The 24,909-nt window shown below is 37.0% G+C and overlaps 2 protein-coding genes and 1 long non-coding RNA gene across 6 annotated transcripts in view; all 3 read right to left on the reverse strand.

Annotated features, from left to right (window-relative positions):
• Window positions 1-2,306: 2,306 nt before the first annotated feature.
• Window positions 2,307-6,199, reverse strand: LOC135217430 (protein Star-like). The gene is made up of 2 exons (XM_064253296.1): window positions 6,134-6,199; window positions 2,307-5,163 (listed from the first exon to the last, which is right to left on the reverse strand). Exons 1-2 carry the CDS (start codon window positions 6,197-6,199, stop codon window positions 4,246-4,248), a joined length of 984 nt encoding a protein of 327 aa, XP_064109366.1. The 3' UTR covers window positions 2,307-4,245.
• Window positions 6,200-8,809: 2,610 nt separating this feature from the next.
• On the reverse strand, window positions 8,810-12,103 carry LOC135217431 (uncharacterized). The gene is made up of 3 exons (XR_010315130.1): window positions 11,768-12,103; window positions 11,449-11,583; window positions 8,810-10,479 (listed from the first exon to the last, which is right to left on the reverse strand). It is a non-coding gene; the product is annotated as an uncharacterized LOC135217431 (long non-coding RNA).
• Window positions 12,104-22,979: 10,876 nt separating this feature from the next.
• Window positions 22,980-24,909, reverse strand: part of LOC135216997 (uncharacterized) — a 21,739-nt gene continuing 19,809 nt past the window's right edge. For 3 of the 4 annotated variants that reach the window (XM_064252555.1, XM_064252556.1, XM_064252557.1), the window contains exon 3: window positions 22,982-24,772. In XM_064252555.1, the coding sequence (XP_064108625.1) occupies window positions 23,801-24,772 (972 nt within the window). In that variant the 3' untranslated portion in view covers window positions 22,982-23,800. Of the gene's footprint in view, window positions 24,773-24,909 lie in introns of all 4 variants that reach the window. The other variant, XM_064252558.1, reaches the window with a different exon arrangement.

Raw genomic sequence — 24,909 nt, forward strand, 5'->3', positions numbered from 1 at the left:
GCATCCTAATGTGAAGGTGGTGGTACCTCCCACCCAATACCACATCGCTGATACAGCCAATGGACCAGGGAGTAATAGCTAATTTCAAGGCTTACTACCTTAGAAGGACCATACGTTTTGCTTTGAGGGCCATAGAAGCTAACAAGGAGTTGACCACTGAAGCCAATTCTGGAAGGGCTACAACATTGCTGATGCAGTGAAAAATATTGCAAGTGCTTGGGACGAGGTGAAGACGACCACTTTAAATGGGGCCTGGAAGAAACTGTGTCCACAGTTTGTGCACAGTTTTGAAGGCTTTGACCAGGCAGAAGACGTCGAGACTGTGACGAGGAAGATCGTAGGGCTAAGCAAGAGGCTGAAACTAGATCTTGAACCTGATGATGTAACAGAGCTGCTGGCTTCCCATGGAGAGGAATTGTCTGCAGAGGACTTACTTGAACTTGAACAACAAATGATTGAGGAGAGGAGGCGGCACCAGAGCCAAAAGCCAGGTCATTAACTGTGAAAGGGCTTGTCAGAGGGTTTTTACTCATCTGGAGAGAGCCTTGGCTTCTTTTGAGGCAGAAGACCCTAACGTTGCTAGGTTTGACAAATCAAGAGAGGAATCATGGATTTGGTGACTTTCTACAAGGAGACCCTGAAGGAGGAAGCAGACGAAGAGAAGTGTGCAGTCCAGGCTTGACACTTTCTTTCACAAGTCTCCAGTACCACCACCTCCCACTCCTAGTCCTGGTAAGGAATTCTGAACTGTTTTACTAATTTATGTGTTTACATAGTGTACATATTAAAATGTGTTAATTTTTTAATGTAACAACTAAATGTAAGAGTAAATTGTAACTTCATTAATTTTCATCATTTGTAATTTTATTGCAGAAGTGGTGACAGTTCCAGATCCCCCTGTACTACCTGTGACAGTTCCAGATCTCCCTGTACTACCTGTGACAGTTCCAGATCTCCCTGTACTACCTGTGACAGTTCCAGATCCCCCTGTACCTGGACCCTCTGTAGCAGCCCGCCCACCTGTACGTGTACAATCAGGTAAGCAATTTCATTTTTCTCATTTTCATGTTGGAAATTGTTTACACCCTACATACATACGTACACTAACTTACATAGTGGTACAATGTGTTTGATGTTGCATAACCTTATTATTTTTTTTTTTTCATTTCAGACCCCTTTGATAGTGACAGTGACCCAGATGACCCTGAGCCTTTCCATGGTTTTGATGCCTCGCCCTATTCATCAGGTAAGGAATCCTTAACAAATTTGTATAAAATGTTTTATAAATTGCTAATAGAAATTTTATTAAAAGTGTACATATGCTACAATTACATACATCCACCTTATAATATATTTATGTACCCTATCATTCTTTCCAGATCTAGATGTTCCCTCATCAGTTGATACGAGTATCACCTCTCCAGAGCCCAAATCAGTTGATACGAGTAGTATCACCTCTCCCATTCCTTCAGGTAAAAGAATTCTTCATTTTTTATATTGAACATACGTATTACACACTACATATGTCAAACAGTAATAACATGTGCAGTAGTTACAGTAGTAGTAACTATCATTTTTATATATTTTTTATCATTCCAGACTCCCAAGCACCTGCCCATCCCACTCCATAGCCCAGCCACCCACTCTCATGTACCATATGGCCATCCCAGTAAGCAAGCCAACCACTAGAATTTGGTAAGGACATTTTTTTTTATTAATGTTTTATTATTACATATGTAATAACCATGTTATGTATGTAACATACATACTGTCCTTTAATATTAATTCTTCATTCCAGACTGCCCATCATCCTAGCCTGTTATCTGTGATAAAGCACACTGAAGTTAGGTTTGGAATGCATCCTTATCATGAATGCTCTACACCTCCACCATCCATCTCCCACAACCTAGGTAACAGCTTTGAGACTCACTAAAAGTTGGTAAGTTATGTAAGGAATTTCTAAATTAAGTTTTATACTACATGTTATATGTGATATTAAACCACTGTATGGTGCATATTACTGTATGTAACTTACTCTGCATAGAGGACTTACTGACAAAATTATTTTTTGTACATTCCAGAGTCCCCTGAATGATGTAGGCTATGGGGCCACATAAGACTTTGTCCATCCAGGGTTACATTGAACGACAACTTTAAACTAAAAGTAAGGAATTAATTAACATACATTAACTCTTTTAGTACTCTTGATATATCTACAGTAATTAACATATTGCATTCACAACTTTCTGTAGTGTATATTTTGTACACTAATTTTGTTACTTTTTCCTTCCAGAACCAACATTTTCACACAACTCCAGGTTGTTACTAACAAATTACTACTACAAGTGTCATCAAGGGATAACTACAAGTAGAAGCACCATTTTTGGATGGAAAAAACCCTTCAGGAAAGTATACGTATCACATGTAACATGTAGTGTAACAAAGTATGAACAGTAAGGTTTTTACATACAGTAGTATTACATACGTACATAACTTTTTTTACAGGAATTTCCAACCAAGTTTGATTATGTACATACATGTTATAAACCACTGTACGTATGGTTACTGTATGTAACTTACTAAACATACATAACATGACTTAACTTTGATACTTTTTTGGTACATTCCAGAAAACCAGGACCCCCTCCATGATGCAGGCTATGGGGCCACATAAAACTTTGTCCAGGGTTACTACATAACATAAAGGTAAGGAATTATACATAGTAGTAAACATACATTAAGTAAGTTTTATACGTACATACTAAAAAAAAGTGACCAAGATCTCTCACATGGGATAAGTGATCAAGGTCCCTCATGGAATTACGTACATACTGTACACTCCCTGCTGAACAGGGGGTGTAGACCAATCATTTACTATGCATACCAGTTGATATTAAACCACTGTATGGTGCATATTACTGTATGTAACTTACTATGCATAGAGTACTTACTGACAAAATTATTTTTTGTACATTCCAGAACCCCCTGAATGATGTAGGCTATGGGGCCACATAAGACTTTGTGCATCCAGGGTTACATAGCATGACAACTTTAAACTAAAAGTAAGGAATTAATTCACATACATTAACTTTTTTACTCTTGATATAACTCAAAGTAAGGAATTATAAACTAAAAGTAAGGAATTAATTAACATACATTAACTCTTTTACTCTTGATATCTATAATTTACATATTGCATTCAGGACTTTGTGTAGTATTTTGTACTAATTGTGTTATACTTTTACCTTCCAGAGCTACCAGACTGGGATTTTAGTGTACTCCAGGATCTACCAAAGGATTACTACATACATACTACGTAGTGTACAGTGCATAATATAGTGTTTAGTGTATAATCTAACCTAAGGATTAAGTGTAGTACATTGTGCTTTATAGTGTCACAAGAGTTTAATAAAGAATTATACCTTCAAGAACCATCCTTTGCCATTGAAATAACCACACTACACATCATGCAATACTTGCATGTCACACAGGTAAGGTCTCTCTAACTTTTTCTTAGTTTAAGGCATATTTCCAAGTGTCGTTCCGGGGACTGCCTGTATACATGTACTATGAGTATATGTAAATTTGTAATCGTAAAAACCACTTAGCCCTCTCAACTTTTTTCTTTCACCACTACAAAGTCTGAGAACCAAAAGCAAGAATATGAAGATATTTGCAAAGTCTTGGACATTTGTATGCGCTTAGCAGAATTCGAACCAGCATCCGGAACATCAGAACCATATCGCGCTACCGACCTGACCACGAGTGAGATAAAAATCTTCTCGTTCTCAGGAGGGGATTATAATATATTTACAGAGTTCACGGACAGCTATTTGCCAGATACGAATATATTTGTAATAACCATAGTGCATCAGTTGTTCATTTATAAATGCAGGCGTTTAGAACAACGCCAACAAAAATATAAAGCTTTATGCTTATCAAGACACTTGTAACACATTTCTATCATGCGAATGTTCTTACACTTATAAGTTTTTAAAGAGTAAAAACTGATTTTTCATTTCATATGTATAATGAAATTTATCACAATATCAAATATCACCTTATCAGGCTACCTTGTTCTTTCCTTGCTTTTTTTTCGTCTTCAGGTTATAAACAAAGTTAGTGAGTGGTCTTGTAATCACTTTTAAACTAAGAGATATTTTTCACGTCAACAGACGAACTAATTTATACATGTTACCCGCTTTTTTAATGCATTCAGTTTTCCTTTTCACGTAGTTCTGGTCACTAAGGGTCAATTCGAGACCTGGAACGTACTTTCTCCATTAAAACGGAATCTCTTTCCAGCACCATTATGTAGTTACTTTCCAGTTCGTACTCCACCAGACGATAACCAAGATTCCTCATATAGTCCGCGAACCGAGGGTTAAATTCGCTCTCGCTTATCAGTCCCTCTGGCGAGACATTGTAGTACTCCACAACCATCACCCTGACGGTGACCCTGTCCAAGGGCAACGTCCGAATGACCTCCCACTCGTGCCCTTGTATGTCGAGAATCATCAGGTCCACGGTGGTCACGTTCAGGGCGTGCAGGTAGGACGCCAGAGGGAAGCACTGGACCCGAAAATAAGACTTGACAGAATTCCTGTTCCATTTGTTGTCGAGTTTCCGAAAAGGGGAGCTCATAGGCCTAGAGTTAGACCTATAAACCATGGGGTGGTCGATCGACAGCCCTTGCAGGGCCTCGAAGGTGGTCCTCTGAGGGTAAGGAAATCTGGAAATGCACGAATTGGAGGTCCAGGCCTTCCGTCGCTTCCAGGTCAGCAGCTGGAAGCTGTCAGGATCGGCCTCTACAAGGAGACCTTTCCAGCCCAGTTGCTTTTCCAGCCACAGTGAGTTCGAAAACATTTCCCCGTCGAAGGCTCCCGCTTCAACGAAGAACCCACTGCGCTGGTCGCTGAAGAAGTGGGTCAAGTGGTCGCCTATGACCTCGAAGCTGGACTTCGGGTAGCTGTATTCGTCGTAAGCTTTCGGCGGAGTCAGGTTGTAGGGCTGAACTGAAGGCGGTTCCAGGAACTGTGCTCTTAGAACCTCCAGCAATCTGGGGTCGTCGGAGGATGGAGGTCCTTCCAGCCACCATTTTCGACAGTCATTTCCATCACCAGTCAGGTATTTGACAGGTGGACCAGACTGCATGGAAATGATCTGAAAATGGTAATTCTGGAATTAAAACGTTGACCGATTTGTTGAACCAATCTGTTATTTGATGAGAGATCATGAAATTTCTTTTATCAAATAAATCCTAATTTCGATTGGTTTTATTGTCAACACTCGTATTCATTCGATGTCTAGAAGGATGGCCACAAGCTCTATGTTCGTCTACTTTCTTATATGCAAGTCCGCTGGTACGTACGTAAGTATGTAGTATGTATGTAGGTTTATTCTTTGCTTGCTGTAATCCGGAAGTGAAACACCTTTTGGACCACCCTTCCAATAATAGGGAAAGGCCAAGACCTCTGAAAATTAGGCCCCAGAGAGAGAGAGAGAGAGAGAGAGAGAGAGAGAGAGAGAGAGAGAGAGAGAGAGAGAGAGAGAGAGAGTCTGGTATAATCGTCCATGGATCAGAGCTAGGCCCCACAGAGAGAGAGAGAGAGAGAGAGAGAGAGAGAGAGAGTGGGGGGGGGGGGGTGTTATCGAGCGTGAGGTCAATGTCCCCTACCTTGTAAAAACATAAATATTATAAAATCACCTAAGCTAAAAGTGAGTCAAGTGCTTAGCATAATTAGACCTAGAATACAGGATCTTAAATATTAAGGCCATTGAGACTATAGTTATCTGATTAGGGCGCTGTAGCCAAAGGAATTATCATCAAAAGAAAAGGCATGCTAAAACAAATGAAAGGACTAAATCAGTGTGTATCACATGTGCATTTTTGGTTTTTTTTTTTTTTTTTTTTTTTAAGCATCATATAACGCCACGAAGCAGTCAATCCAGCCCACACTATGGTAGAACAGTCACACGCAGACGTGGGAAACTTGATGCAATCATATATCTATCTATCTATCTATCTATTCTATCTATATATATATATATATATATATATATATATATATATATATATATTATATATATATATATACAGTATATATACTCACGACCATGTAACTACACTCACAACAAAAACGACGACAGTGGCGAAGAGAAATTTGTCTCCGGTAAAGAAGTATCCTGTGCGCTTCATTCTGCAAGAACCGACTGACCAGGAAAGCCCAAAACGCAACCTCTAAGAACAGACCAGAGTAACAACATATCAAGCGTTTTTTCCTCTTTCACATCTTGCCACGCACCTTCATTCAATTTGACCGTAGGGGTTTGTGTGTGTCATCAATTTTTGAAACCCGCTGGCCCGCACCTAGAGATCCTTTTTTTTTTTTTTTTGGTGGGGGGATGTTCGTTTTGCCCAAAACTTGACCTTTTCTTCTATAAATGTCATTGCATATATGGGTAAATATATACAAGATGAAATACTTGAATATGTTATTTTAGTTATATTAAGAAGAAAATTTGCGGGTCTATGATGCCCTTCTACCCAATAAGATGTTGGTTAATTAAGAGAATTATACTTATAATGTTGAAAGTTTGCACTGAAATTCAAGAATATTTCTTCAGTTTTATTGATTGATTCATTTATTATGTTAACGATAACATGCATATTTCTTTGTTATGTTGTATACTTTGACTTAAAAAAAAAAATAATTATTTACTATTTTGTAAGTACAGTTCAATAAAAAGGATAGTCACACAAAATATGGACTTCCAGGATATTTGGGGGGGTGGTCGTTCGACCTCCACCCCCCTCCCCCCTTCGATACGGGCCTGCTCATAGAAAACCGCCTTGACTCAACTCTATCAATAATGGTGATAAAAGTAAAACGATAAAAAGTGGACGCAGCATGGGTCAGAAAGGACGCTGCGGACATCCTTAAGATAATGCCTACAGTGCACCTTGTGCGGTGCTACTAGCAGAGAGAACAGAACATAGGATTTAAGCCAAAAGCCAAGAGCTTGGACCTATGAGGTCATTCGGCGCCGAAACGGACGTTGACAGCGAAAAGGTCTGATAGGTGTAACAGGAGGAAAACCTCGTTGTTGCACTATGAATTAATAGTTAAGAGAAGGTGGAAAGTAAGATGGAAGAAAGTAAAAGTGAACGGAAGTACAATAAAAGGGCTGAAAGTGGTTGCAGCTTGGGGCCGAATGGACGCTACAAGACCCTTAAGCAACGCCTAGTACTACTACAAGCAGATGATCTGGTGATCACCGCAGAGACTGCAGAACTAGCAAGAAGGCATGTAAGTGGCAACAATCTCTTGAATGAGGCATTACGTAAATGTCAGTAAAGCTGAGGTTACGGTGTTCAGCAAGCAATAATCGAATTCAGCCACCCACTAACAGAGGGTATTAACCCGGTATATATACACATAGCTAATTATTTTATAGTACTAAACATGGCGGACGTTCCGTGGGACGAGGTTTTTAGCACTAACTCCCTCGGAGACGAAAGTATCATATTCGCCAATTTCCATAGTGTGGTGGATATATATTACACTATCTTCGTGCGACCGTCTATACTTTACTTAGCACGACTTTACCCTGGACTTCGACAAAGGTGGATACATACGGGTTAATACCTTAAAAAAAAAAAAAAAAAAAAAAAATTGTCAAGCAATACGTGGCGTGGATCATTTTTTTCAGTATTAACTTCGGGAAAACCACCTGTATACAGTTTTCAGACATGGAGAACTGGTCACACTCGAGCCTGAATAATCAGCTGTAAATGAAGTAAGTTTCATTCCCTGTTCATCATACGTATACCATTAACAAAGATAAACAATGAATAAGTCTCCACACAAAGACTAGTCCCAGAATTATTTTTCCGAGCACGTGCCAGCAAAATTTAAAATATCCTGCTCATTCTTAGCTATAAAAACCTATGAAAAGTAGGCTATGAGACTAGCGCGGTGCAGTTCCAGCCAAATCAGTTATGGTTGAAAAGAGGGAGTTGTGGGGGTAGGGTGCAAGAGGGGAGAGGTACGTCAATGGTTAAAAAGTAATTCCTACAGTGCGTCTCATTTGAAGAACTGACAGCGCTACCCCTCTACAGGCTCTCATTCAATGTTCTCAATAAAATGTCTTTAGTGTACTATAAAATCTTTATTTATAGTAGAATAAACAACCTGCCTTAACGCAAAATATCCCAACACAATGCTGTTAGTTACCAGTACTAGACTAATGAGAATGCAGACAACGAAGTTTGACTTTTAAATATAGAATGTTTTCAAATCCAGTTACGTACAAAACCGACTTGGCAATGGGATCCAGTATATCCCAATGTGTTGCGTATTGGTCTACCAGGATCTAATGAAATTAGGCAAAGCGGTGGTGACTGTATTAAGTAGACCAAGGCATGATGAAGTATAATATTGTGAAAGACAACGGAAACGCGTGGATGACCATTGATAAGTATTCATGGACATGGAGAACTATTATTATTACCTCAAAGCCAATAACTCCTTTCAGGATGGAACAGAAATGTTTATGAATTCCTTAACTCTTCCTTAACGTTTTTATCGCATCTTTCCCTCCCCCGTCAGTCTTTTAATATTTTGACGGTCTTTTCCTCCAGTGCGCTCTTGTATTCAGCTAGTTCCGTAACCCTCGGGGCCTGCCTGCCGCCCCTCCCCCTCTCATTCTTTAGTTATTCTCCCCCCCCCCCCCCACCCCCCGCCCCACAAAAGAAAAAAAAAAAATCTCCTTAAACCTCATACAAGATTATGGGAGTAATGGATCATATTTGGGCTAGAAAGCCAAGCATTAGCGTTAAGACAGAACAGTAAATGGAGAAAACGTACACGACCTGAATGCGTAATGGAGAAAACAAGAATCAAGTCTGGTCAACCAACGTATCTATAGAGCTCGTCATATCTGAAAATCAGATTTGCATTAGCTTTCCTTATCGTAAGTCGTCAATCATGATCATTAACCTCGTAAGCCAACCTTTGAACCGTCACCGGCAAGAATATCCTGTTGCAATCTGTGCTTCGAGAAACCTTAGGTCATTTAAGTCCTCCATGTTGTATGGTGCAAAGATTTTTATGCCTTTTATTTTAACACACAGAACTACCTTCCTTTTTTATCTTGAACCCGGAAGGGGATACTCATAAAAGTATTCTTTGCAAAAAGCTCGAGATGCTCAGGCCTCCAACTTAAAAACGCAAAAATAAAATTTGATTCTGACCCCTAGTGGAATATTTGTCAAAAGTTCCTAATCCCTAAAAAACCCAAGTTCAGATTTTACTCTTTCATTGTACAGTCCTACAGCTCCCATGTAACTACGTATACATGGACGCCAGAGCCTATCATTATCCAAGTACCTTTTTAAAAAAAATTATTCGAGCATCAGTCAGACTAACAATGGATAAACGTTCTCTCAAAATCTCCACAGTTATGCGAATACTTTTCCAATTCCAAAGACTTTCTAATAACCTGCTTTCAACAGATTTTCCCGAAACCAGTTGCCTACAATAAATCGACATTGAAGTCATTCGACCTTTCATGGGTTTAGATTTCTTGACATCAGTATCAGATCTCAAAACCTAAGGGTATACCTTAAAAGGCCAGATTTGAACCAGTTTTAGGTCTGTAAATCTCTTGTAAGTTCGATTTGAACTTAAGCGTGCCAATAGTTGCCAATAGCATAACCTTTCAAGTAGAATTTTAGAAACCAGTTGTTTCTTCAATTTCTCAACTCATTATCTGTACCATACATAACATTTACCTGTACCATAAAACTCCAGTTCGCGGCTGTTTCACCTAGTTCAATTGAACTATAGCAAAAAAGCCACACTGACCAACACACAGAAAAATATAACTCCACCAAAAAAGCCAGTGACCAATACCAAAAGTAGTTTTCTAATATCCAATTTTCAAATAATGACCAGCCTTTATGATAAAGCTAAATCATATCATCTCACATAAACCTAATTAAAATTACTATAGCGTTATACATTTATCTTTATTCTACATTACAAACTTTATTTTTACTCTGTATTTAGTACCAACAGCCTTTTCCTTTATATGTTTTAATACAATTTCCTTCGACCTATGAATCTGTTCAGATTCGATTTCTTCAAGTCACTTAAGTACATTTACGTAACTTAACTTCTTCCACGGAGCAAAGGTTCGAGGGAATAGCAATACAATTTAAATACGACAAAGCTTTTGTTACAATAACAATAAAATTCCAGAAACAAACTCGACCAGGCCTGTGATTTTCCGCCATAGCGAGTTCAATCCGAAGTGGGTAATTACCCTAAGCACTTCAGGGAAGCTCTTTCCACCCACTTCCACAGCCTACGCACTTCCGGGCATGAAAAGTACCTACTGTGTAAACAGATTTCCTGGGCAGACTAAGCAACTTGTGCAGACTAAGCAACTCCTCGGGCAGACTAAGCAAACAACCTGTGGGTAGAATCAGCAACGACTTAGAAATTTCTAATCGAAGACTAAGCAAATACCCGATTTTAAAAGAATGAAACCAAGCTTCTTTGAATTTAAGGACAAAACTGCAACAGTATAACATATTGAAGACATTAATTCGGTACAAAATATTCAAAATCCACAACCAAACTGAAAAACTATTTATTTTACTTAATGTTCAAGTAACCGAAAAATTACCTTGATAAAAAAACCAACACTCGTGCAATACAAAAAACAACAGTGGATATAAATCACAAAATACCACTGCTAAACTACGAACCTACATTTAAATTATTAAAATAATCATCCCTCGTCGTCAACTTCAACCCTCAACCTAGTCAATCACTCCAAGTTTGCTTAACCGACTTCACAACCAAAGGCCATTAACAGATATTTGCCGTCTAAAAAAAATGAGAACGCTACCCAACAAATAAAAAACCAGCACCCAAATTGTTGAAAAATTCTCCAATTCATTAATAATTTCCAAAAGGCAGGAACTAAAAATAATAGTCAACTTCGGCAGATTTAACTAGAAAGTACATTCTACCTCGTCTTAGGTTTTGCTTTAAATAACTAAGATTAATTCAAAACAAAAACACGGAATTTGTAGCGATTTGCCACATCACGAGTTGTCTAGAATTAAGAGACTAGGCTATTACAAGACTGTAGACACGCCCTTAGCTGCTGCTAAACACGCGATATCTAAACAACCCAAGAAAATCTACAACTGCTTGGCTTAACACTCACCCCTAGCCCATCCTCACCTTAGAAAGTCTTTACTTAACAATTTTTCCATAACATTAAATAGTAGTTGTTGAAAATCTCATTGGACATACTAAAGAACAGAGCTTACCAAGCCAGCCAAAGGGATACTCTCCCAACCCTTCAGGGAACCCCCACCCCTTCATAGAGATAACATGACACTTCATTCAGAGTTGAGATAATACATACCGTAACTTCTTAGCAAGTTGAAAATAGGTAGTACAGTTCAGGATTCACGAACGTTGTGCATTCTCGAAGAAACTCTGAAGACGTCGCCACTCACAATGAGAGACGCTACATACAACAGGCTCGAAGATCCAGATTCTGGAAAAGTGATATGAAGCCTTTGAGTGCAATGCACGTACACACGTACAAATTCATTTGACATTTATGCCTCGAAACCATCAACAGTCTCAATTAATGCGTGTAAAACACCAGAACACTAACTTCTTAACGACCAAGATACAAGACGGGGCTTTCAAATGGTATAAGAAGGACGCTTACTTACAGTTACCTGGATCTTCCGTGCCAACATTCCTCTATGTTAAGATTATCAACAATGACAGACGATTCCGTAAACACAAGCACGTTGGAACAGGCAATCCACAGACTTCTTGGGCACGTATAGGTATTTCCAAACCCTTCAATATCCAAATATATAACAGTCCATTGATAGTAACTATACCGAAAGGGTTAAAATCATTAGAGAATCTACTTTCACAACAGGAACCTCACGAACACAATGAGTAACTGAAGGACCAAAACGCTTTAGCCTTACTGATTGCTAATACTGCTGGAGCAGCTGGACAGTGCATATTACCGAGATGGAGGATCTTGTTTTGTTTCCACTTACCCGGGTGACGTCACGCCGTGCCTCAGCACGTCATCCATTCATTAAAAAAGACACGACTGATGTCCCATCAGACGTGAATGCATTATAGTTTGGAGGGGACGTAATAAATATATATAATTTAGTTAAAATAAATCCAAAGTGCTTAGAAATCTTCGCATTTTTTGGAAATGCAATTCGCACGGAACAGCAAACATGCCGTCCCTTTAGCACTGTCATCCATTGAAGAAATGACTAAAGCACATCAGATGTGAATGCATTATAATAGTTTGGAGGGACGTAGTAAATATATGTCACTTCGTGAAATAAATCCAAAGTGTGTAAGGCAATTCGTATTATTTGGAAATGCAATTCGCACGGACTACAAGAAATTGTTTGAAAAAATGTCCTGTATACAGATTTTTTTTTTTTAGCTTATGGTTTACCTACACGTATATATAAAAAAAGGTCAGTTCAGTATTAGTTAACGTTCGTGGGGGATATAACGAATTTGTTTCATTTATTGGCTAATGAAAGGTGCATCAAGTGTACTTATTCTTTAGAAAAATCACTCATTTAATTGCCCATACCATAGATATAGTACAGAGAGAATCTATGGTTCATACCATCACGCCGGGTTCTTTATCCCAAATAAAGGGCGGTGGAGGCGGGGGCTGGGGCTGTGGGGCTGGGGGGGGGGGTGGAATTGGGGAATATTATAAATCATCCAGAATCATATAAATGTATAATTATTTACTCCTGTCAAGGATCATAGGTTTTTTTTTTTATTCTACAAAGAATGTACCCAGGCGACCTTGGCCTCTTAGTGCAAGCAATGAATCTTTGTATTGTGATGTAACTGTTGTATTTATTTATTCCATTATAGTAGTTAAAGAATGATACCCTTTATCCTCAGGTGAAGCACAATCTGCGAGTATATATAAAAAAGCCACGAAACAAAGAAAAATACTTTTATTCTCTCTCTCTCTCTCTCTCTCTCTCTCTCTCTCTCTCTCTCTCTCTCTCTCTCTCTCTTAATATCTGCATACCTTTGCAAGGACAGATGTGGTCTGAAAGGTAAGCACTAGACCAACTTCGCATTTTATCTTGGTGATTCGTATTCAAGAAGAATGTTCTGTAGTGAGGCCAAATCTCAAAATATACATTGTTACATGAACGCTCGTGTATACTACTGCGAGACAATAGAATGGGAAATAAAACTGAAATTGTCTGAACCGTAGAGAGAGGTTGACCATGACTACGTCCATTTAGTAAGCCGTGATTTACCCATTACTTGTGTTTTCATTTATATTACTTTCGTAAACTCTGTAATATCGTCTGATATAGACTCAAATACTTTTTTTTTTATATTATCCTTAGGTGTCATTATCGAAGGCAGTAGGATAAAAGCTGCATGGGGGAAGTGGAGAAAGATAGCTAGAGTAGTATGTGATAAGAAAATGCCAATCAAGCTAAAATTCAAGATATATAACACTGTAATAAGACCAGCGTTAATGTATGGAGCAGAAACATGGGCTCTAAGAAGAAAAGAGGAAGTAAAGATTCAGAGAACAGAGATGAGGAATCCTGAGTGGATTATGGGAGTATTGCTGTTTAAGAGATTGGAAAATGATGAAATAAGACGAAAGGAAGGCTTAGTAAAGATTACAGAAGTGATAAGATAGTCACGATTAAGATGGTATGGCAGTGGCAGATCTAAAAATCTCTCATGTATATATATATATATATATATATATATATAATATATATATATATATATATTACAGTTTTTTATTGCCTCATCTTCCCAGTATCATTAATTTTTAGTTATTTGCTAGAAGAGCAGCCATTTTTACCCCCACCTTTAAAGCATTGGGGAGATTGGCATGTCCGGTCTGGGGGGAAAATAATCCGTTAACGACTAGACCTAATGTATAAGGTAAGAAAGGCAGATCACAGGGGTTATATAGGCTTCTTGGTAGGCTTTAGGTACTCTTAGCTTTAGAACACTTTTTCCACAAATCTGCTGGCTGTGCTTTTGCATCTTTCCAGACAATGCCATAGGCAGTGTGTAATCCCGGGCCGCTTGGAAATGCCCTGATTCGTCCTCAGTCTACGCCTGCTTCTGTTATCGGGCAGATGTGCTGTTCCAGGACAGTTTGCGGTGCCGCCCACCAGTCCCGGGACGCGTGGTGGGTCTCTCCCACCCGTCCCAGGAAGCATGGAGAGCCATGCTCGCCCGTCCCGAGACGTGTGGCAGGCCCTGCCCGCCTGTCCTGTGACGTGTGGTGGGCCCCGCCCGCTTGTCCCGGGATGCGTGGCAAACCCCGCCCGCCAGTCCCGGGATGCGAGGTGGGTCCCACCTACCCATCCCGGGATGTTTGGCGGGCCTCACCCGCCTGTCCCGTCATAGACAACACCTTTGCTTAGTCTTAGAACCAGAATATGCCACTGACTCCTTCCAATTCTCTTGTGGCTTCTCTGAATACTTTCAGTTCTCCTGAGGCTTCTCTGAATCCTTTCAGTTCTCCTGGGGCTTCTCTGAATCCTTTCAGTTCTCCTAGGGCTTCTCTGAATCCTTTCAGTTCTCCTAGGGCTTCTCTGAATCCTTTCAGTTCTCCTGGGGCTTTCTCTGATCCTTGTTCAGTCTCCTGGGGCTCTCTGAATCCTTTCGTTCTCCTAGGGACTTCTCTGAATCCCTTTCAGTTTCTTCCTTAGGGGCCTTCTCTGAATTCCTTTGCAGTTCTCCTGGGGCTTCTCTGAATCCTTTCAGTTCTCCGCCTGGGGCATTCTCGGTTGAATACTTTCAGTTCTCCTGGGGCTTCTCTGAAATCCTTTCAGTTCTCCATGGGGCGGGACTTCTTCTGAATCCTTTCAGTTCCTGTGGGGCTTCTCTGAATCCTTTCAGTTTCTCCATGGGGAGGCTTTCTCTGGAATCCTTTCAGTTCTCCTGGGGCTTCTCTGAATCCTTTTTCAGTTCTCCGGGGGCTTCTCTGAATTCCTTTCAGGGGGGTTTCCTTGGGGCTTTCTTGAATCCTTTCAGTTCTCCTAGGGCTTCTCTGAATCCTTTCAGTTCTCCTGGGGCTTCACTGAATCCTATGTTTCTTCTCCTGGCACTCCACCAATCCTGTCATTTTCCTGACGCTTTCTTCAATCCTCCCATCTTCCTTTCCCTTTCAGGAATTAATAAAACTCTTAAGAAAGCATTTTAGCATATTTATTTCCCTGCAACTTCAACTTCCTTCAAGGATCAAGAAAGCAAACTTATTACAAATAATCATTAAACTTTCCATATAACAAACATTGTCCTCAAATTTTTCACATCTCATCCATCTTTGTGAGGCCAGCGCCATTCCTTGAAGATCGAGCCATTCCTTGGAGATCGCTCCATTCCTTGAAGATGAACAGCTGCTACTTCAGTTTCCAGTGGTCTTTCTCCAGGCGTCTGTTTTTCCCCTGCAGGTTCTTCAGGTTGTAAACCAATTTCTCCTTCGCTCCTCGCAGCTGTCCAACCTCATCTTCCAGCTTTTTGTTCCGTTCGCCCTAGACACCGGTCTTCCTCTCCAGCCACGATTTCCTTTCTCTAGAAGGCATGTCACCTCCTTCCTCTTGAGTTTCGTAGCCTCAACTTCACACTGGAGTCCTCACTTTTCCTTCCTGAGGTCTTCCACTTCCTTCTGCTGGCGCTCGAACCTAACCTCGACGTCTTTCCTGCCGGATTCGCGCTTTTCGGTCGCGTCCTTTTGTTCCTGGACGAGCCTCGCCATCCCCGCCACTTCTTCGCTTTTTAACTGCGGGTCTTTCTCCTTCTGTCATAATACGAGTTCCTCTTGCCTCTCAACCTGGCTGTTTGTCTCTGCCAACCGCACTGTTAGTTCCCTTATCCTCTCACATAGGGCATCGTTTCTCTCCCCAATTTCCTTTGTCTTTTCCATCAGCTGCTGATTTTCATCTGTGATCCTGAAGATCTTGTCTTCCAGCTGCCGATTTTCCCTCTTTTCTTGGTCGTTCTCCCTCTTCAGGAACAACGTGTCAGCTTCGAGTGAGTAGGTCCTTTCTTGCCAGGCCTGCTGTTGCAACACCTCCTGAGTGGTCTGGATCACACGAGTGTGTTCTTCCCTTCCGCCCGCCTTCTGAATCTCTTCATTGTTGTCGAGCCTCTGTTGCAGCTGAAGAATTATCCTGTCCAAGTTCACCTGCTGCTCTCTCTGGCACCGGATGGTGTCTCGCCAAGCCGCAGTTCTCTCCTTCAGTTCCTTCTCCTTGGGCTGTTCAACTCCATCAACAATAGCCAGGAAGAACCTCACCATTGAATAGGAAGCCACAATAAACAAGATGACTATTCCTGCGTTAGACCTCTCCGTATTTCGAACAATATCTGAACATACCCAGTTCACATACTCTCCTCTCATTCTCTCTCGATTTTTCGTTGATTTTCTATATTCCACGAGAGATATTTCGATTTATAAAAATATAGCAGGAAAAATTCTGAACATTCTTTTAACTCTTGCCTTTTCTCTTGGTGTTATAAATTGCTGAAATCTCTCTCACTCTCCGTATGTATCTTCTTTGTCTGATCTCTCTCTCTCTCTCTTTCTCTCTTTCTCTCTCGCTCCATGCGGGATTTTTTGTTAATCTTATCTGTTGAAATAAATTTGGGGATTTTCCTTTATTTACCTTTTTGTCTATAAGGAAAACAGTACTAACTACAGGCGGGCAATTGCAACTTGGGGGAAAAATGGTCCTTTTTCTAAGGCATGTTTCATTTTTTTTTTAATTTTACAGGATAACTAATTAAAAGATACAATTCTAAACGAATTAGCCGAAACATCAAGTATATATATATATATATATATATTATATATATATATATATATATATATATATATATATATATATATATATAATTAATTAGTCAATCATAAACATTTTCAAAAACTATAGGTAAGTTTTAAGATTTTAAATGTATATCATATGGATACAAAGAAAAGATGAACTGAAATTTAATTATATTACATTTTGTCTTACATAAAAGTGAAAAAAGATATAAAGGAGTACAATTTTATAAGAACATAACTCGCGTTCGTAAACTGAAATGCAATATGAAAACAAAGTAGAAAACACTAACATCCCTATATCTATTTAAGGCGAAAATGACACTAGCCATGAATTAGCGCGACTCGGCGCGACGCGTTTAGTGTGAACGCAACCTTAGTAAGACATTGCGTATATGTTTATGATATGATATGCAGGCAGCTTTCTGAACGTCGGAAATATTTGAGACTCCTTGTAACACATTAAAAATGGGATGTAAATATGCAATTCACAATTATCTTATTATTTGAGAACATAGAAATAATAAGAATTGTTTTGAATGAATGCGGTTCAGTGACCATTAATCACCTGGAATATAAATTCAGTCCCAATTCAGTAACAGAACAAAAGTAAACACACCTTTGATTAACCACAAAGTCATTTTCCAGTGAATCCATGTTATGTGACTGGAAATTACTTGTACAATTGTGTGACGGACGGTTAATTTGAATCACAGTAGTTTTAAAGAATGTTGTATTCCAATAAAATATGCAGCACTCCTACAGTACTGTGTAACCACACTATAACATCAAATTGGTTTAAAACTGAAAATTTCATAGAGATGATGAAAATTTGAATTCCATTTTCAAGTGATCAGTCATTGACCAATTAATTATGTAGTATACTATCGAGTGTTTCGAAATTAGAGGCCCCCATCCCCACTCCACAGAACAAATGGAAAGCTATGAAGTTTTCTGCTGTAGGCTATCTCCAAGTGCATTATCTTAAGTTTCTAATAAGTCATTTTTCATTTTACATTTCTTGTATTTTCAGACTGAGTGATGGAGTTAGATACAGCCTTGGCTAACGACTTGGAGGATATCTGATGGATTGACCGAATTTGGGCTATAACCTTCAGAGAGCCCAGGGATGCTGGCGCATCCCTTTTTCATGTTCCTGGATAGCTAAATACATTAAAAGAGATGAATCCTTTGTTAAAAGAAACTGGAACAAAAATCCATATGACTGTCATCGCAAAAAGAGTGAGAATCTTGTAAGGGCTGAAGTCCTTTTTCAGGAGTCAAAAGACATAGCTGAGGCATTGGATAGACCAAGAAAGTCTTTATGTAAATTGGTGCTTGAACTAGAAACAAAAATGGGAAAGAAGAGAAGTTATAGTGCTGTATATCATGAGTTGAAAAAATCTGGTATCAAGCCATTTCATGTGATCAGCAAGCCCAACACCACTCAGCAACAGAGAGAAGACAGTGCATGGTTTTGTGGTTCATTTCTTAAAGATTGGGATGAAGCTGACTTTCTCCATGTTACCGCATCGGATGAATTCTTCATTTACACAATCAGGAAGCCAAATCATATAAATGACATCATTTGGGCTGCAAAGTTGGATGATATCACTGATGACGTGCATTATCGCCAAGTTATGAAATTTCCTGAATGTTTGGGAATTTTTCTCCGTTTCACAGCCAAACAGTTAATGTGGACCATCAAAGAAAAGGACAGTCAAGGAATGGCAAATACTTCAGAGAAACTGTGCTTACTGGTGGAGTATTTCCTTTCCTCAGAGATCTGGAAATGTGTTATCTGTTGAAGAAATCACATTTTTGCATTATAAGGCACCATGTTTCAAGGCTCTTCAGACACAGGAGCTGCTTCGAAACAGTGGTATCGATTTCTTCTCGTCAAGTGAATTTCCAGGTAGCTCCCCTGACCTTAATGTGTATGAAAACATTGGTAGTATCTTAAAGGATCGTGTTGAAGCGCACACAGTGAACTATGATGGTATACCAAGCCTCGACAACCTGCAAAGAGAGGTGACCGAAGTGCTCAGGGAAATGGAGTTTGAGTCTCAAAGAGAAACTTAAATAAATACCTGTTCTGAATACTATTGTTTTTGTCCATATCAATTTTAGTTTATGCTTTAGAGGGGGGAGGGGCTTTAATTTCGAAACACTCTGTATATATGTTTGTACAACCGAGTAACCTACCTATCATATTGGATATCATTTCTATCGCTATGGAATGCATCCACCTACAATTCCAGCACCTGTTATTTATTATAACACTGAACCGTCTTCTCTACCAGAGAGAGAGTAACGACAGTTACATTTGCTTTGAACTTGAGAGCACTATTTTTTACCTGGTGCAGTAGTTTTCATCAATTGAGACACAATAATCCATATTTAAGACATTTAATTATCTAATTAATTTTGTCTTGAGACCACTAAACTAAACAAAAACAAGAAAATGCTGGCACATTTCATAATCATACAAACTCCCATTGTTAAGAATGCAGAAGTCTGAAGAAATAGTTATGTAGGGAATATATTAGCTAGGAAAATCAACTAGTAGAATTATGGTAGATGAAGGCAAAGGATAGGTAGAGAGAGAGGTAGAAACTGAACGCAAAATAGGATGTTTGAAAAGTGAGACCCATAAAACCAACGCCTTTGACACAACAAAATGTGATGAGGCAAGTTGTAAGTGTTGAACCTTGACTCATCAAGTGGGTGGTTACGATGGATCACGGCAACCACTAGGATTCGCCCAAGGGTGGGACCGGAAACAGTTGGCGTTCAAGTTCAACCAATTAAGAAGAAATAAGGTGTTCTCCAGTTGAAAAGGAGTCGTCGTCTGATTTATCCTTATTTTTGATTACTTATTGAAAACAAACTAATGATGACATATGACAGGGAAATAGTTTTAATCAGCCCTGGGTCCTGAATCAAATATTGGTGCAAATACAATAGAAGCTCAACCTCTCACTGCATAAAGAAAACATGATGTCAGGTCTATTTTAAATGTATTATGATGTAAACAGACATTACTATAGTAAATTCACATCACCGGTGCTTCTGATGTCTAGGCCAGTCCCTTACGACGCTCCTGATTGGCTGTTGATAAGCCAATCATGAGGCTGGAAACTCTCAGTCTCTCTCAAGAGTTCACATAGGCAGGATGTATGTTCTACCTCTCATGAGGGATACGTCTTTCAAAAGCATCCCTCTGGAGAAGTGGAACATACATCCTGCCTATGTGAACGCTCCAGCCCTGTCATTGGCTTTTCAACAGCCAATCAGGAGCGTCATAATGGACTGGCCTAGACATCAAATGCACGGCCGATGTGAATCTACTATAGACTGAATAATGTGCACTACTAATTTTACTTCAACATAAATGTCATAGATGACATGATAATGGATTGGCGATCTGGGAAGATAGAATACTTAGTCCGCATAATTAAAGATGCCACTTGATCTTTACGAGTTTTGCAGAGATGCAGGTATATATAATATTAGAAGTTTCATTGTCTATGAAACGTGAGCTCCAAAGATATATTTTTAAAACTCTGGACATTACCTTTGTACATAGCAAATTAATTAAAAGCGAGAATTCTGGCACTGAAAATCCTTCGTTGAAAACACTGAGTATCGAACTTGTTTAACGTACTACCTACTAGCGATAAAAACTGTATGCCCATAGGAGATTGTGGAGGTAATTGATCACTTGTTTACTGCACCTATCCGTAGGATATGATGAGAATGAACTTCGCACATAGGGATTTGAACGATTTATATAAATTTCGTCATACTTAAGGTACATTACTAAAACATATATATATATATATATATATATTATATATATATATATTATATATAGATCTCGTATATAATAAATTATATATATAATATAAGTTTATATATCTAGATAAATCGTATTAAATCTTATATTATTATCTTATATTTAAATATATATAATATATATTTATATATATATTATATATACGTATATATATATATATATATTATATATATAGTATATATATATACGTATATATATATATATATATGATAGATTCTCTAAATATATAAATATATATATATATAATAATATATCTTATATCCATTAAATCTATATCTATATTATTCCTTATTATATATATATATATATATATATAATATATTTATATATATATATTATATATATATATATAATATATATATATTATATAATATATATTATATATATATAATAAATTATATATATATTTAATATATAATATTTTATATACGTATATATATATTAATATATATATATAACGTATCATAATATATATATATCTATATCTATATATCTATATATATAATCTATATATCTATATCTATACGTATATATATATTATCTATAATGCGTATAATATACATATATATATATATATACTATACGTATATATATATATATATCTATCTATGTACTATATATATATATATATATATTATCATCTAGCTATACTATATATCTATATATATCAAATATATATCTATATAATCCAATCGTATATATAACTATATCTATATATATATCCGTATATCATATATCTATATATATATACTATATATATATATATATACCCTATATATATATAATATAATCTATATATATATAGATATACTATATACTATAGTATATATGATATATATTATATATATATATATATATATATATTACGCTATATATAAATATTATATATATATATTATTATATATATAATTACGTTATTATATCAATATACGATATATATAATAATATATAAATATACGTATATATATATATAATATGTATAATATAATATATATATAGATATATAATATATATAGATATATATATATACGTATATATATATAGATAATAATATATATATAATAATAATATATATACGTTAATAGATATAGATATATATTAATATAATATATATATACTATATATAATATATATATTATAACATATATATAGATATAAAATAAATATATAGATATACAAAATATTACAGATATTATATCTATATATATATATAAAATATACGTATATATATATAGATATATATATATATATATATATAGATATACACGTATAAGATATATTATATATCTATATATATATATATAATATATATAATATATTATATCTATATACATATATATATATATAATATAAATATATAGATATAAAATATACACATATACAATATACTGTATATAGATATATATATATATATACTATATATATTATCTATCTATATATATATATACATACATACTTGCATATATATATATATATATATATATATATATATATATATATATATATATTTATATATATATATATATATATATATATATATATATATGTGTGTGTGTGTGTGTGTATATACACATATATCATGTATATATATACTAATACACATGTACATATATACACATATACTATATGTTAATATATATATATATATATATATATATATATATATATATATATGTGTGTGTGTGTGTGTGTGTATGTATGATATATATACACATATATGTATATATACATTTATACACATACATATACATGTATATACACATATATACAAATACATATACACACATATATACATATATATATATATATATATATATATATATATATATATATTCATACATACATATATACATTCATACATATATATATCTATATATATACATATTTATATACATTATATTTACATATTTTCTATACATGCACTGTATATATAGTATATACATACATACATACATATACATATACCTATATATGTATATATACACATATGAGAAGTATTATTTTCTCCTTTCTTATTTGTCCCAGATATATTTACAGATAAGTTTGTAATAAGCATCAGTATATAACTCATTAAATCATATAGGAAATAATTTTATAATATATTAACATATTTATGTATATTAATCATATTACCGTCATATTCTGATAAGAGTCTTATCTTTTATATATTGTATTTGAATGAGAAATTGTTCAAAAGTAAAAAAATATTGCCATTTTTATATGATAAATTTATATGAATGCGCCATGAAGAAACTGCTGCGGAAAATGCAGATGTGGAATCCGCATCGGCATACAAACTTGGATAATTGCCCCGTAGACTTTTTATTCCGCATAGCAAACGAAAATTCCGCACTTCTGCAACACTGCAGTGGACTGACTTCAGTGACTTGTAGTTTTCTAACTTTCCTGACGTCACCAAGCATGATAAAAGACTACGGAAACTATGTTGTCCTTGGATGCTTTCAGACCGCCAACAGGAACTTTGTTGTTTTTAAATTATTTCCTTTGGCTTAAAAGTTATTTATTTTCACATCTGTTCTGGTACCTACATCAACTTTATGTTGTTTTCAAATAATTCACCTTGGGCTTGGAGGTTATTTATTTTCAAATTTGTTTGGGTACATCTTCCTCTGAACAAATTTTATAAAAGCAAATAGCACTAAGAGGCAGATTATATGTCTCGCCACATTCTGGTTCACAGACTTATATACAGAAATGTCTTTAAATGATTAATTATTTGAGTAAATCTATAGTCAATACTGTAAACTTATATAGTCATTAGGGAATATACACTCATCTGTTGGCTGCAATATACAATATGCTTGAATTATAAATACAACACGTAACGTCATAATAAGGGCCAAGAGACCTCACAATTATCATGGATAATCAATTTAACTTTTATTTGACTACTACAACATACTAGAAAAGGGAAGAGAAATGTTTACATAGTCCATTTCTCATTCAACATCATTTTTACCTAATAACAGTTTAGTATCTTTGATGCTAGACACCAAATTACACGTTTTTGCTGATGTCTGCATCCTTAAGTAATGATTTCTGAACATTTTTATACCTATCCTTATATTTGATTATGTTCTTTTTAACAATGGCGTCGTCTTTCGAAACGAATATGTAGTTAGCTTCGTCGTCATTGTCTATAAGAAGATAATTAACGTTTTCCATGTAATTTACAAAATCTTCGTCCACTTGGTTTCTTTCCCCGATGGTTTTCGCGTCGTGGTGATAGTGTTCTACAGCGAGGACCCTGATGGCTATCCTATTCCAGGGAATGTTCTTCAGGATGTCCCATTCGTTCCCCTGGACATCGAGGGACAGGTAATCCACTGAGGACACGTTCAAGGCCAAGAGGTAACTTGCCAATGGAAAGCACTGGACCGTCGAATAAGCAACCGCTGAAAAGTCCGAAAAGTCCCCTTCCAGACTGGTCAGAAAGGTTCCAGTCCTCCTGGAGTTTGCTCGGTAGAGCCACGGCACGGCGTAGGACTCTGACCTCTGCTGCAGAGTCTCGAAAACCGCCTCTTTCGGGTACTCCTTCTCAGAAACGCAGGTGTTTGAGAGCCACGCCTTCCTCCTCTTCCAGACCAGGTACTTGAAATTCACTGGATCTGGCTCGATTAAGAGCCCAGTCCAGCCCAGATGCAGTTCCAGCCAGAGGGTGTTGGACATAAATTCCCCATCTAGGGCACCAGCTTCTATGAAGAACCCGGGCTTGTGCTGTTCGCTGAAGAACTGCCTGTTGTAGAAATGGATGAACTCCCAGCCGAACTCGTATTGGTTCTGGGTGTATCTGAAGTCGTTCTGATGTGTGAGGTTTAGTGGCAGATCTGATGGCGGTGTGAGGTAGCTTAACTGGATTGTTTCCAGCACCTTTACACTGTCCAGCTCCAAAGGACCCTTTAGCCTGACTTTTGGGTCACATGCGTTTATTGTCAGCTCCAAGTCTCTCACCTTGTTTACACAAATAACCTAGAATAAGAAGTGGAAAATTAATGTTCATCTTAAAACATCTGAGCTTGCACAAACAAATTACCTCGAATTAGAAAGCTGAATATGAATATAGTCTTTAACTTCAGTTTAGTTTGAGATGGTGCTGCTAGTCTCAT

Source organism: Macrobrachium nipponense, chromosome 7 (genome assembly GCF_015104395.2).
Source record: "Macrobrachium nipponense isolate FS-2020 chromosome 7, ASM1510439v2, whole genome shotgun sequence".
In the NCBI taxonomy this organism is placed as follows: Eukaryota; Metazoa; Arthropoda; class Malacostraca; order Decapoda; family Palaemonidae; genus Macrobrachium; species Macrobrachium nipponense.